The following is a 13,899-nucleotide window of genomic DNA, read 5'->3' as shown; positions in this document are numbered from 1 at the left end:
TTCCCCATCTGCAGGATGGGCGCAGAGTGCATCCTGCAGTTTAGGGGATTATTACAGTGGCCAGCACACGAGAAGCCCTCAGTGACAGCCGGCCGTGGCCGTTACTGACAGTGAGTGCCCTGCCTCTCGCGCTGGGAGAACACGTTGCTCAATGCTGAATGTCTCTTAAAAACAAGAGGCACTATGCAAAAGCTATGATGCCATCCATTATTATTATTGATAATAGGTTCATAATTACTTTTGCCACGATATTAAGTGAAAGCCCCTATGGTGGGCGATGACTAGGAAAATGGGAACTATTATTAATGGACCTGCCGGCTCCTGTTACTGGATCCATTGACATAATATTTCTCTCTGGGAATCCTTTGACAAATCAGCTGAATTTCCTATTCCCTTGCCCTAAGCACTGTAAATTTGATCCACATGTCCCCAGTGTTGTTTCTGCAGATTAATAATGAAGAAGGGAGGGGGAGCAGAGCCTGCACAGGACCCATGGATGTGTGGAAACTCTCCCAAATGTTCGTGCTATGGGTTGGAACGTGTGTGTGCGCGTGTGTGTTGGGGGAACCGAATTCTCTTTTGTTTTACTTGTTTTAATGCTCAGAGCCAGCTCTTCCTAATGTGTTTGGGTACTCAGCCATCAGGGAGAGTTTCTGCCTCGGGGTGCAGGCCTGGGGGGGCAGGGGGATCCCCACCATGCTTTCCTCCTTCTCCCACTGGAAACAGTGCTTTGATGCCCTGCCTCACCATGTCAGCACCAGATGTGATAGGAGGGGCCACCGCCACGCAGGAGGGGTGATGGGATTTGGTGGGAGGGGGGCAGTGAGGCAGCACAGAGGAGGCGGGGTCAGGGGGAGGCCAGACAAGGACCTCAGGGCGGACTATCAGCAGAGCGGTCAGAGAACACTGCCAGGGTCTGGGAAAGAGGACAACTGCTGTGTGTGTTTGCCCCATGGAATGCAGTGGGGGACTCCTTGGGTGAACCGGGCAGTGGTAACGCGCAGTATCAGCCCGCGCACTGGGATGGCCGCAGCGGGGCGCTCCTCGGGTGTGTGCTTGCAAGTCGGGGGAGACGTGTACCCATTTGCGAGCCCATCACATCCAGATTCAGCTCCTGGCTCTGTCACTAAGTTGAACAAGTGACTCAAACTCTCTGAACGTCAGTCCCCCAGTATCTAAATTGGAGACAGCAGTGCCAACCTTGTAGAAAGAGTAAGCTCGTGATGGAGATGAAGGCTCTGTTCCTGGCACATAGAAATACTAGCAACAGCTCCTGACAGAGCCCTTCCTTGTTAACGTGGCTGATGCAGGCATGGACACCCACAGCCCAGTTTGTCCTCGCAGCCACACCATGAACCAGGTGCTTGCTTTCTCCTTAGCTAGTGCACAAGGAACCCAAGGCACAGAGAAGGGAAGTCACTGGCCCAAGATCACACGGCTGGTTAAGTGACAGAGCCAGGATCAGGAACCCAAACGTCCCACCTCCAAGGCTCTGTCTTGACCATTCTCTGTCCCTGGTGGTCGCCTTCCTCATTACAGTTCTGTGTGCAGGTTAGGCAATTCTACCCTGGATCTGGCCACATCCCAGGGGCTCTCCAGCTATCTCAAGAAATTTTAAGAGTTCTTCCCAAAAGTGACCGATTAAATTCCTGTGGGTGTTTTTCTTTAATAATAATAATAATAATAATAAGTTCAAGGGGGTGTCAGACAAAGACGCATTGACTAAAGAAATGGCAGTTGCCTAAGGCTGGGAATCTCTGTGGCCACGGGCTCTTAAGAACCAACATGTAATTTTAAGCTGGTCTGATTTTGCTTTTCTGGTGCTTTCTAAGAAGCCACACATTGAGCTGGAGAAATTTACAGGCTGTCACCCTCTGGGATTGATTCTGACAGCTCTGTCCCTCTAGCACTGAAGTGCTAATGAAAAACATTAATTAGACTTGGCCAGTGCCTGGGATGCATCCCCTTCTTGGAGCAGAGAAGACCGTGTCCCTTTCTCTGTGGTTTGTCCTCATCACTTTCTTGGTGGAAGTGGAAATGGGAGCAGCATGAGGCACTGAGAGGACTCAGGGTGTGGGGGGGATCCCACCGGGGGGTCCCACCCTTGGGGTGGGCACGGTGGACATTCACAGCTCCTGAGATCCATGAAGGCAAAGCCAGGTCTCTTTGTCACCCCAGCGTCCTGAATGTCGCACAAGGCCTGGGCGGAGGGAGACACTCAGTATTCAGTGAACAAGGAAGCAAAGGAGTGAATGCATTCTTTTATGGCCCAGGAGCTAGGGCAGCCCAGTTCCTCATGCAGCTCCCAGAAACCACCTCTCCAAGGGGGCTGCTCTTCCTTCTGGCTTCTGTAGGACTCAGATGTCCTCAAGTGCAGCTTTGACATTTGCCTGACCACCCCCCCCACCAACCCCCGCTCTACCGTAAGAAGCTGCAGGGCTGGGCCTGTGGACACTTGCTTCCTTCCTGAACTTACCTGTCTACCCATTTCCACACAGGTGTCCTCTCCCTCCCCGAGTACTTCAGTCCTTACAACAGTGGGTCCCTGGGCCACGACGAGCGAGCCGATGCCTACGCACAGCTGGAGCTCCGGACGCTGGAGCAGTCCCTCCTGGCCACCTGCGTGGGGAGCATCTCAGAGCTGAGTAAGTGTGGTGCATCCCGGTCTAGCTGGCTCTAAGGGAGAAGTCAGGGAAGAGCTCACCTTCTAGATTCCGGCCTCCTCCTCCTTCATGCTGTCTCTGAAAGCCAGGTCCTTCTAGGCCAGAGGTTGCAAATGGGTGGCCCATAAGTGTGGACATAAGTCTGGCTCTCAGACGCCCCAGTGCGTCTGCGCTCCCTTCCCACAGGGCAGCAGTCAGGGGGAGCTTGCATTGTCATGCAGCTCGGCATGCTATAACCAGCCCGAGTCATTCATTCATTTCCCTTGCCCGGCCGGCCGCAGCACTCTGCAGTTATGCCTGCTACTTGTTCTTAAAGCACCCCCGGAAATCTCAGTGTAGAAAACGGGAGATCAAAGCTGAGCTCCTCTGGCTGAAGTTGGTTGTGCTGGGGTGCCACAGCCACGGCAGGGCCACCTGGGCCTCCCCTGGGACCTCAGGGCCCTGCGGAACACAGCTAGAAACCCCTCAAACTGGGTCATTCCTGTTTGGCAGCTGCTTCTCTTAAAGGAACGTGCTAGGCAGGGAATTGTGTGCATCTCCCGATCTCTTGCTCATTGTCCCAGTTGTTTAAGAAATCAGACTGCACACTCCTCCTCCTTAGTTCTGCCTGGCAGCCCCGTGAGACTGGCCAGTGGCGGGCGGGGACACACACAGGGGTCGAAACTCGTGGTATGGAAACAGGTGCAGTTTCACTCTGCTCTAGCCCTTCCTGTCTGTGATGTTCTGGAGCTTTCTGAATGGCAAATGGCAGCCCGTTTGCTTCTTCAGGACACAGCATCTTCCCTCCATCCTTCTTCCCCTCCTCCTTCCTCCCCCTTCCCAGAACAGGAAAGAAAGTACCTGGTTCAAGGTCACAGAGCAGCTTCATCCTAGGGCTGGATGAGAAGGCAGGACTTCCAACTCTCTCTCCTGGGGGCATCACAGAAGTCAGGGCTGGTGCATGGCTGCCCCGGCACTCTGTAGGAAGTGGGCTCAGGTATGTCTGGCTCAAGTGGCCACCCTTTTACTTGCCTGGGGCTGTGGTCTTCCTAGATGTATCCAGCAGCCCAGACACCAGCATCTCTAATAGCTGACATCAGGATTGGAGTCTGGTCCTTTGCCTTTCACCATGGCGGCCTCCGTGCCCATGATAATGCACAGCCAGGCAAAGGGAGAGCCATTCAGAAACTTTCCTCAAGGGAGGGGCTGGTCATCGTTCAGTCCCTATTGGTTCTACCTTCTAAAAACATCCCAAGTTTTAGTTTGCCCCTTTGGCCACCTCCACTTCTATCAACTCAGCCCAATCTAGGGCCATGTCAACACAAATTACATTGAGTCACTCATCTGTTCAATGTCCCCTCCATCCTCCCATGGCTTTCTAGCTCACTCAGTGAAATCCCAAATCTTCACCATATCCACCCCAAATCCAGTATATGATTTGGCTTTGTCGCCTACTCCTCCTCTCTTATGGACTGTGCTCCTGCCACCCTGGCATCCTGGCCAGGATCCTCCCTCCCCAGGGCCTTTGCACTGGCTTTCCCCTCTGCCTGTGACCATTTCCCCCACATACCCAACTATGTTGGTCCTTCATCTCATGTTCTTCAAGCCTCTGCCCAAATGATACCTTATTAGGCCTTCCCTGAGCATCCTCTGTGTAGATGAGTCCCCCATTCTCATTCCTCGGTCTCCCTCCTTACAACTTTAGTTCATTCAAAGGACAGTCACCATTTAAAATGTATCATGGATTCACTTGTAAATGGTCTTTCATCTCTCTCCCTTGACTAGAATGTCAGCTTCATGAGACTAGACTTTCTCTGTTTTATTCCTGCTGTACTGTATTCCCATGATTAGAATAGTACCTGATGCCATATGTGTGTGTGTGTGTGTGTGTGTGTGTGTGTGTGTGTGTGTGTGTGTGTGTGTGTAAAGGAATGAGTGAGTGTAAAGGAATCAGTGTTTGCCTCCTAAAACCCACTTAGAGTGGGTCCACATCCTGGCCCAGTGGATCCTTGGGGCAAAGGGAAGAAGCATTCCTCTCTCGCATCTTTTCACAGGCGACCAAAGAGGCTGGTCACAAGCCACGTTGCCCCATCTCCCCACCCTGAAACCAGGGTTTTTGCTATCCCACAGTGAGAGAGGGAGGAGACAGAGGTGGAGGCTGGTAGTGGAGATTTTCTCTCTGAGACTAAAGAACTTAATGAGGCCACTGATACTTGGCACTGAGCTCCTCGTACCGAAAGTTTACCGTGGGCTTAACATACATTAACTCCCTGCACCCAGCCAGGACCGGCCTGCTGGAAGTTTCTCTCGTCTCGGGCCCAACTGCACAGAGAATGTAGGCACTTGTATTTTTCTCTGTCCTTTTCTCCCTGTGAAAAGGTAAATGGGAGGGAATATGAGATAAACAAGACTAAGCATTTCTTTGTAAAGGGAGCCAGACGGCATAGGCCTCATCTTAAAGGCAGAGTCACCTTGCAGACTCTTGCCTGCCGTTTTTATTTGATGGCTCAGAATGAGGGTTGGACAGATGAGAAGCCCATGGTGCCTCTCCCAGAGGCTCTCCTGATCAGCCAGCAGCGCCAGCTTACTGTCCCGTGCCTTGTGAGCGTTTCTGGGCTTCAGGCTTAGGTTGCATCCCGCTTAGGATCGGCTGATTCTCAAGTATGAGGACATTTCTGGAGCGGTTCTGGGCGCCCACGTGCACGAAAGCAGGAGTGCAGGCCAGTCCGGGCCACGGCATCTCCAGGCAGCTGGGGTGACGGGCCCGGATTCTGTGCTCTGACCCTGTTGCAGACTGAAACCTTTGTAAAAATAGAACAGAAAACATATGTCAGGAAACATGAAACCAAAGACATAACACGCAAGCCAGTTTTTTAAAATGATGAGACAAAAGATCACTCTGTCAAATAGCCATGAGACTCTTCTAAAGGTCGCTCTCAGTTTCTAAAATTAGCTTGCTGTGACCCCCGACAAACAATAACAGTTTGCAGCCCTGTCCCAGGGCCCAGACCACACTCTCATGGAGCCATGGCCCAGAGCATGGCCCAGGGCTGAGTCCTGACTCGTTCACTTACTAGCACAGCCGGGACAAGTCCTTTAACTTCTCTGAGCCTGTTTCCTTGTTTGTAAAATGGAAATACCTCCCCCACGGGGAGGCTGTGGCGATTAGATGAGATCTAGTCTATTTTTCCCATCTCTCGAGCCTAGAAGATATGAGGTGGCAGGGAGGAAGGTCTCCCCTGGGGAGAACACCGAGGGCGAGTAGTTGGCTTTGGCCTTAAGGGGGGCTGCCGAGCAGTGTGTTTTCGGCGCCTCCTCATAGTTGTCTGTGGGCATCTGCTTCTTGGTCTGAGAGACCGACAGCACGCAGCTGGGCCCGGAGCCCAGAGCCGAGAGGCTGGGGACTTGCCTCTCCAGAGGCCATTCTGCCTCCTTTGTGATCCCCACCCCCCACACTCCCCGCTTCCCTGGCCCAAATCTTTGGAAGGCTCTCTCTGTTCTCGGCTCCCTTTCAGGGAATGCTTAAGGGTCCCTTCCATTTATTCCTTGATTCTGGCTGGAAATGTGCTGCCAAAAGGGTTCTACACCAAGAACAATAAAACGATCATAAACATAATTAACGATAATGGCTTCTACCTTGTCAAGCCTTTGAAGTGTTGCCACAAGGTCTCTCTTTGATGATGCTATCGGGGACTCTCTCACTTCTCCTCCTTGTGGTCCTGCGATGCTGCCAAAAGTTATGCCATTTTGACCTGGAGAAATGGAAGCCAGGTTTCAGCTGATAGCAGCCAACTTAGCCGCACAACTAGCTGCTGGGAGGCGGGTTGGCCTGGCGATTGTCGATGGCAGTTTCTGCCACCCGGGAGCCCGAGGGTGGGGTGGGACCTGACGTCTCCGGGCTCAGACTCCTCCCATCCTGCCCGTGGTGGGAAATGTGGAGTAAGGCTTGACTGCATGGAAAAGAACCCTGGAAGGGAGAGCACTGCGGCAGGCGGCCTGGAGGATAGAGGAGTAATAGTCCTAGGACAGCAATGATAATGGTGTTGTAATTCATCTGTACCAAGTACTGTGTGCCAAGCATGATGGTAAGTGCCTCACACTTATTATTTATTTGAATCCTCACAATTCTGAGGTTAGATAGGTAGATCTCATTGTACAGATGAGGAAAGGGAGGCACTGATGAGAAACTTCTGTAAGGCCCATCGCTGGAAATAGCAGAGCCCTGACTGGAAGCCAGGCGTGTCTGACTCTGGAATCTGGGCTCTCGTCCGTTAACCTGGCGAGTTCATAACCTCACTGGACATGAGATTCACCACAGGAACGTCTACAAAAGAGGATGTCCGGGTCCTGCCCAGACCAATTAAATCAGTCTTGGGGATGGGAGCCAGGTGTCCGTAAGTCACGAGGTACCCCCCAGCTGGGCTAAAATCGCAGGGACGAGCAGAGTCAGGTATGGAGAGAGGAAGGGGAGGGAGGCGTGGAGGTCTCTTTCCCAGTGGAGATCTCCAATTCCAGGGGTGTCATTTTCCCTGCTTGGAAGCCAGACACCGTCGCCGAGGCTCTCCTAGGGGAACCTGGCCGCTAATGAACTCAAGTCGAGCCCCACCAGAAGCTGTATTTTTTTTTTTTAAAGATTTTGTATTTATTTGACAGTGAGAGAGAGAGATCACAAGTAGGCAGAGAGGCAGGCAGAGAGAGGGAGAAGCAGGCTCACTGCTGAGCAGAGAGCCCGATGTGGGGCTCGATCCCGGGACCCTGAAATCATGACCTGAGCTGAAGGCAGAGGCTTAACCCACTGAGCCACCCAGGCGCCCCCAGAAGCTGTATTTTAAAGTGAAATGATTGTGTGAGGAGATTTCTTGATTTTGTAAACGTCTGGGGGGCACCCGTCAAGCAGCAGACCCCATGCAGGGTGCTGGGGACTCCGTGGAGCAGAGAACCAGACTCACGGAGGCCGAATCACAAAGGTTAATTGAATAAATGAGCTGGTTCTGCCACTCCCTGAATGCCCTTCACCAGAGGAGAACCTGCTCGTTTTTCTCGACATAGGGCCAGCCTTGTCCAGAGGCTTTCTCTGGAAGGGACCATCTCTAAGGAACTGCCACAGGTTGAGGGGGAGCTGGTCCCCGGTCAAGGCCCCCGTCACTTCTCAGGCCTGAAGAGAATGGAAGGGGGCAGGGGCCCACGGGGGCAGGGGCCCACAGGTGCAGGGGGCTGTGCGGCCCATCCTGTCTCAGCATTGTGGCCTCACACAATGATGGGACGTTTCCTGTCCCAGGCCACTAGGATATTCAAAAGACTTGACTTGGGCAGGATATGGGGACCCAAGGACCCCACAGACGTTAATGGGTCAGGCCTGGGTCACAGTTCAGTTCATGGACTTTGGAGTCAAAGAGGCCTGCTACAAATCTAGACCCTACCATTTACTAGGCACAGGACTTTGGCTGGTTAAGCTCTTTGTACCGTGGCCTCCCTGTGACTGGGGAAATGTAGGGAGTCAGTTAAGGATTTGTTTTCCAGATAAGCCTCCATTTCTTCACCTGTAAAATGGGGATAATACTGGGCCCCAGTGTTACTATTATAAAAGGATCGAATGGAAGCCCGTTTCTGGGAAACCGCACACTTGGCACACAGTGAGCCCTTGGGGCCAGTGGCTGCTGTCACCTAACCTGATGTGTTGGAGATGGAGGGCCCTATCCCACGGAAGCACCTGGCCTTGGTGCAGGATGGCACGGGGAAGGGCCACCGCACCCCGGGGCGCTGCGTGTCAGAGGTCAGGACTCCCTCCGTCAAAGAGCTGGGGAAAGGCCCACAGGGTGGTGGAGAGAGGAGGATGTCGAAAGAGAAACCACATTAGCATAAGTTCTGAAGCAGACCGGCCCAGCCAAGTCTGGGGCTCGGCAGTTCGGGCGAGACTGGCAGGGAAAGGAAACCGAAATGGCTGTTGCGTGTCTAGGTGACGGTTCCCACCTCCGCCTGCCGGCTCCAGGGTAAACAGTAATTACGCACCGCTGCAGAGGAGCCGCTTCTCTGCAGCCGCGAGGAGCCTTGGAAGCATGGGGGTGGTGACCTCAGACTTCTTTTCTCTCCCCCCACCCCCGCCACCCTCCCCGCAGGTGACCTGGTATCCCGCGCCATGCACCACATGCAGGGCCGCCGGCCACTCTGCCCGGGCTCCAGCCCCGCCCGCCAGGCCCGCCAGCCACCCCAGCCCATCACCTGGTCCCCTGACGCCCTCCACACGCTCTACTACTTCCTGCGCTGTCCACAGATGGAGTCCATGGAGAACCCCAACCTGGACCCCCCGAGGATGGCCCTGAACAACGAACGGTAAGGGTCCCGCCGGGGCTGCTTCACAGGTGGACTGTGGCCCACACGGGCCCGGCCCTGGCCTGCAGTCATGCCCTTCACCCCAGGTGGGCGCGGCTCAGAATGGATTGTGGCTTGTGTCTCGAGTGTTCCTGCTCTAACGCTCGCTTCCTGGGCTCGCTGGCATTCAGGTGCCCCTTTATAAACACAGGTATTCACAGCTGCCTGCAAAGGTGCTAGTGGGTGAGTGAGGGCTTTGAGGAGAAGCACTAAGGACAGCGTCTGGCTGGGAACAGGCCCCCCATCAATGGCAGCCCTGTGATCAGGGTGAGGCCAACGTTCCCACTGTTGGTAGGGACCTAAGGCTTGCTCTGCCCCAGCCACTCAAGTCACAGATGAGAGCATCATGCCTCTGGCAGGTTTGTGGTTGAAGAGCCGCGGGACCCAGGCCTGCTGCTCTCTCTTCCCGGCTGAGAAGCACAGATGTGAAGGTTTTGCACTACACAAGGGGACCCAGTGAGGGGCACGAGTGGGAGACAAACACGGCCTGAAGACCAGGTTGCCTTGTCTCGTTGCCTTGTCTAGTCTTACTCACAGGGCTGGCTTGTAAAATTTGTCTTCCTGGAGAGGATGCTTTTTTCTGATTCACCCAGAACATCATATGTGCTGGCATAATCGTCACCTGGTGGGCCAGATGGTTACCTGGCAGGGTCTGTCCAGGGGCTCAAGAGTTGGGTGCGTAAAGGTTCCGGGAAAGACTTGCCCTTGACCTAGAAAGCACAGTCGGCACGCATTCCCCCTGCTCAGCAGTCCCTAGAGAGGGAGAGAGCCCAGGCAGGGGGGCGCTCTGTGCCACATGGAGGAGGAAGGAGCCCCCAACCCATCGGGCTGCTGTCTTGGAGAGGCGTCGGATCTCATCAACTTTGTGGTCCTCGCGCCTGTTCCGCAGCCAGGCCCACTTCTCTGGTGCCCCCACAGTCACAGAAAACAAAGGTGTGATGCGTCCCAGCTCGCTCAAAACGGCCATCGTGGAAATAGGGGACATCCTGTAGACCTGTGGCCAACATTGCAGGTTGAGAATGCAGTGGCCCAGGCTGGGCACGAATAGCACTCATGGACCATGAGAACTTTGTGCAAGATTTCAGGCCTCCCTGAGCGTCAGCCTCCTCTGCTGTAAACGGTGGCAGTGAAGCCATTATAAGGGTTGAAACGTGACAATCAACATTTCCCGAGCACTTAGGAGGTGCGGGGCACCGTGCTGAGTGCTTGACAGCTGTGTGCTCTTGAGTATGCCCGCAGGAAATGCATGGGCTTCACGGCCCCACTGGACAGATGAGGAAGTGGAGGCAGAGAGAGGTTTGGTGACTTGCCAAGGCCACAGAGGCTCTGCTCACAACCACTATACACAAACGACTGTGTGTGTGACAGGAGGCATGAAGCAGCGGTGGCCCAGGGATACACACATAGTAGGCTCCCAGTAAAGGCTACCTCTGCTGTGATTATGACCAGTGTCATTATTAGATCGTCACTGTCTTGGGGATGGAGGGTGAATGCAGGACCCAGGTAAGTCACTCCGGGCCTGACCCCGAGCAAGAAGGCAGCGGGTGGAGGCTTCCTGAAGGAAGCACCCAGCAGGAAGGGGGAACCGGAGAAGAGGCCCTAAGTCGCAGCTGTTTCTGCTTTGTGCAGAAATTGTTGTGGTTTCCAGAGTGGGCTGGGAGGGAGAAAGGGCAAGGAAAACATGTGAGGGGTGGGGGGGACTCGCTGGTTGTTTGGTGAGGTCCCCAGGGGCCTAGATGACGCCCTATCACCCAAGCAAAAGTGGCTGGGAGAAGATGAGAAACCTTCTTTGGGTCCACTGCTGTGGCCTAGGCCTCTTGGCCCTCTGGTGGTGACCATGGCCATTGGCCATGGGGCAGGCCAGGGAGGGGCTCCTCTGCAGCCGTGTCACCCAGAACCCCTTGGCTGTCTCTGTGGCTGCCCTCTGGCTTTCCTCCTGGGAGAACTTCCCACCCCCAGGGCTCTAACACACAGCCGCAGAGTTTCTGCATGACTTGGGTTGTTGTCTGGATGCAATTGCTACTATGTGTTTGTGTGTGTGTGTGTGTGTGTGTGTGTGTGTGTGTAGATATCTCATTATTTAAAATCCACACTGTCTGTGGCACGAAAGAATTGGTAGCTAAGGCAATTTTCCATGAATCATTCAAATGAGTATTAGATACATGGGGAATTGGAACCACCATTAGGAAAAAAGTATCCAGACATTTTAGATTTGGGCACGAAAAGGAGGACACCCTAAAAATACCCAGGCTGGCAGACAGCCTGACAGCTGCGTGGTGGCCCGGCTCCTGGCTGCTTGGATCCTGCCATGCTTGGACTCCATTGGATGGGGCAGGCCCCAGCGAGCCTGGCTGCCCCTTCCTGGGGGCCACCAAGCTCTCGTTCCATGGCAGGCAATGCCACACATCTCCTCAAGGCACCGCCATGCTGGCATCCTCACCAGAGCTCTGGGGAAAGCTCCTCTCCATGCACATTAATGGCCAGAATTGGCTCTAGGGCGACAGGGCTTTGCTTTTGTGAGTCTGGAGAGGGCTGTCTCTTTCCATCTCCTCTACCCCCACTTCATTGACTCTTGAAGTTCCTGCCTCTGTCCCACATGAGGAGTGTGGGGGCCAAGTCCACCCAGCCAGAATCCAGAGCCTCTGATTTCCGGTATGATGGCTGAACAGGGTCCCGGAGGCCTCTGGTTCAGGGACTGGGTGGCTCGGGGCCTGTGGTCTTCAAGGTCTGTGGGAATATAGGGGTCTTTCACTGCCTTGCTCACAGGGGCTGAGGAGCCCAGTGTGGTGGCTTGGGTTTGGCCACACGGTAACATTGATGGTGCCATTCACGTCTCTGCTCAGAGATTTCTGCTTGGAGGAAATGGCCCTTCCTCCTTCCCACGGGGCACTCTGTGACCCCATCCCTGCTGCTAAAGGGTGGGACAGGCGTTCCTTCCTCTGTGTGAGGCTCCTCACGGCCTCCCTGCTAAGTCATGTGCTGCCTCGGCTCTGCTCAGTTGGGCTTTAGTATCTCCCTGGAGGGGCCGTCTCTCCGGAGCCTCCTGCTTGGGGTGCAGGAGGGGAGGTGCTGGGAGGAGGGAGCGGCAGAAACAGGAGCCGCGGTGTGTTGGGAGGGCGGCTTTGTGAGGGACAGTTGGGCTCTGGAGCCCAGGCTTTGGGGTGAGGCCTTGATTCTGGTCCAACCTCCCACACAGGCCCCTCCACGTTCCAGACGCCTCACCTGGAAAACGGGGAGAATGAGGTGAGATAACACATAGAAGGTAGCTAGCTCTTCCTTCGAAAAGGCCTTTCCGCCTACTTGTGTTTCTTTTGTGCCCCATGAATCAGCAGGGTAGGTGCTGGAATGACCTCCGTTTTACAAACAAGGGCTCGAGGCCGGAGGGGGCACCCAGCTGCTAAGTGGCCGGGCAGGGATTTGAACCACGTCTCTCCAACCTCACAGCCCTTGCCCTCTGCCGTGCCCAGATGGTTATCCCTGGTCCTCAAACTCTCAAGACACCTGATGGGTCTCCCGGGGCATCCTGGCCCCCTACCTGCCTGTCTGTTCCCAGCACCTGTCCCTTGCCACCCAGCAGAGCCTCACAGGCGGGGACTCCCTGCACCCTTCCGGGGCCCCTCTCCTGCTAGCAGCTCCGCCTCGCTGCGCCAGCGAGACACGAGGCAGGGTCTCACACACGGGAATGGTCACAGCTGCCGCCCTGCAGGGCATGTCAGCGCCTGAGCCCACACTTGAGAAGTGAAAGAACTTGCTGTCAGAGATCCAGGGTTGCCCATGGAGATGGGGGAGCCTCCTTCCCCCGAGGTCTGGAGGAGAATGGACAGCCATCTGGCTAAGTGTGGTCCTTGCTAGTCGTGCCTGGAGGCAGAGGGACGAGCTCGCTGCAACAGCGTCCTGGGTGGAGATGCCTCCTTGGCCATCATCCTCATGGGGATGAGACGTCTGGGAAGCAGGCAGGAAGGTGGCACGGACATACAGGAGTGGCGGGAGGTCTGCCAGCTTGCCAGCAGATTGCTGGAAAGGAGACAGATAGTTCGAGGGGCAGAGGGGGCTGAGATACACGGAAGGTAAACCAATTTTCTGCTTCAAAACCTCGGGTGCTGGAGGGCCTGGTCTCAGCAGGTGGCATTCCCCGGTGTACTTGATCTGATGGCGGCAGCAGCAGGGATGCCAGGCCTTTGAGGACTCGCTGGGAATCTAGGAATGACAGCAGGCCCCTTGTCCATGGACTGGCGTGTTTGCTGGAGCCTGGCCTCTTCCCTCTCCCCGGCCCTGCCCGGCGCCCCTTGGTGGAGGGAAGCACACTCCGAAGGCTTGGGGCTGCCGCTGCCCAGGATGCTAAGCCAGGAGGAACACGGGAGCCGAGCCAGAGTCTGATGGGAGACAGAGCCTGAAGTATCTGGTGTCATGACGTCCCAGCCTGCCAGAGCCCTATCTGAGGAGGGCCCTGCTCTTCAGACATGTGCCTTTCCGATCGGACTTCCTGCTTAGTGACTGTAGAGCCCTTGCCAGCAGGTTCCTCCAGAGCTCGGTTCTGCAGACCACCAACACGCAGTCCTCACAGTCCCTTGTAAGGTGCAAGGTCTAAGTGAGTTCACATTCCTAACATTCTAGAACAGTACCTGGAACACAGTAAATGCCGGATAGGAGCTACTGTGATCATTAACGGGATCACTTGTACTGGGCAGAGGGAACAGCATGCGGAGACTGAAAGGGAGGGGAGAGTGTGGTCCCTAGCGGGGACAGACAGGAGCGGCGTGGTACACAACAAGGAATCAGGTGGCAGGACGAAGCTGCGGGGGAGCCAGGACCATGATAAGGAGAGGGCTCAGTTGTGGCCTGGTGGGTCCTGGTCCTGTCCTCTGGCATGGGGCTTCCTAGGATTGGC

The 13,899-nt window shown here is 55.1% G+C and overlaps 1 protein-coding gene across 1 annotated transcript in view; it reads left to right on the top strand.

Annotated features, from left to right (window-relative positions):
- The window catches only part of ABTB2 (ankyrin repeat and BTB domain containing 2), a 174,356-nt gene that overhangs the window by 125,109 nt on the left and 35,348 nt on the right, over positions 1 to 13,899 (top strand). Inside the window, exons 2-3 of the mRNA XM_047691605.1 lie at positions 2,499 to 2,645; positions 8,759 to 8,972. Coding sequence (XP_047547561.1) covers positions 2,499 to 2,645; positions 8,759 to 8,972 — 361 coding nt within the window. The remainder of the gene's footprint in view (positions 1 to 2,498; positions 2,646 to 8,758; positions 8,973 to 13,899) is intronic.

This window comes from Lutra lutra, chromosome 10, assembly GCF_902655055.1.
Source record: "Lutra lutra chromosome 10, mLutLut1.2, whole genome shotgun sequence".
NCBI classification, from domain to species: domain Eukaryota; kingdom Metazoa; phylum Chordata; class Mammalia; order Carnivora; family Mustelidae; genus Lutra; species Lutra lutra.
Note: the sequence above shows the minus strand (reverse complement) of the source record. Positions and strands in the feature narration are given on the sequence as shown.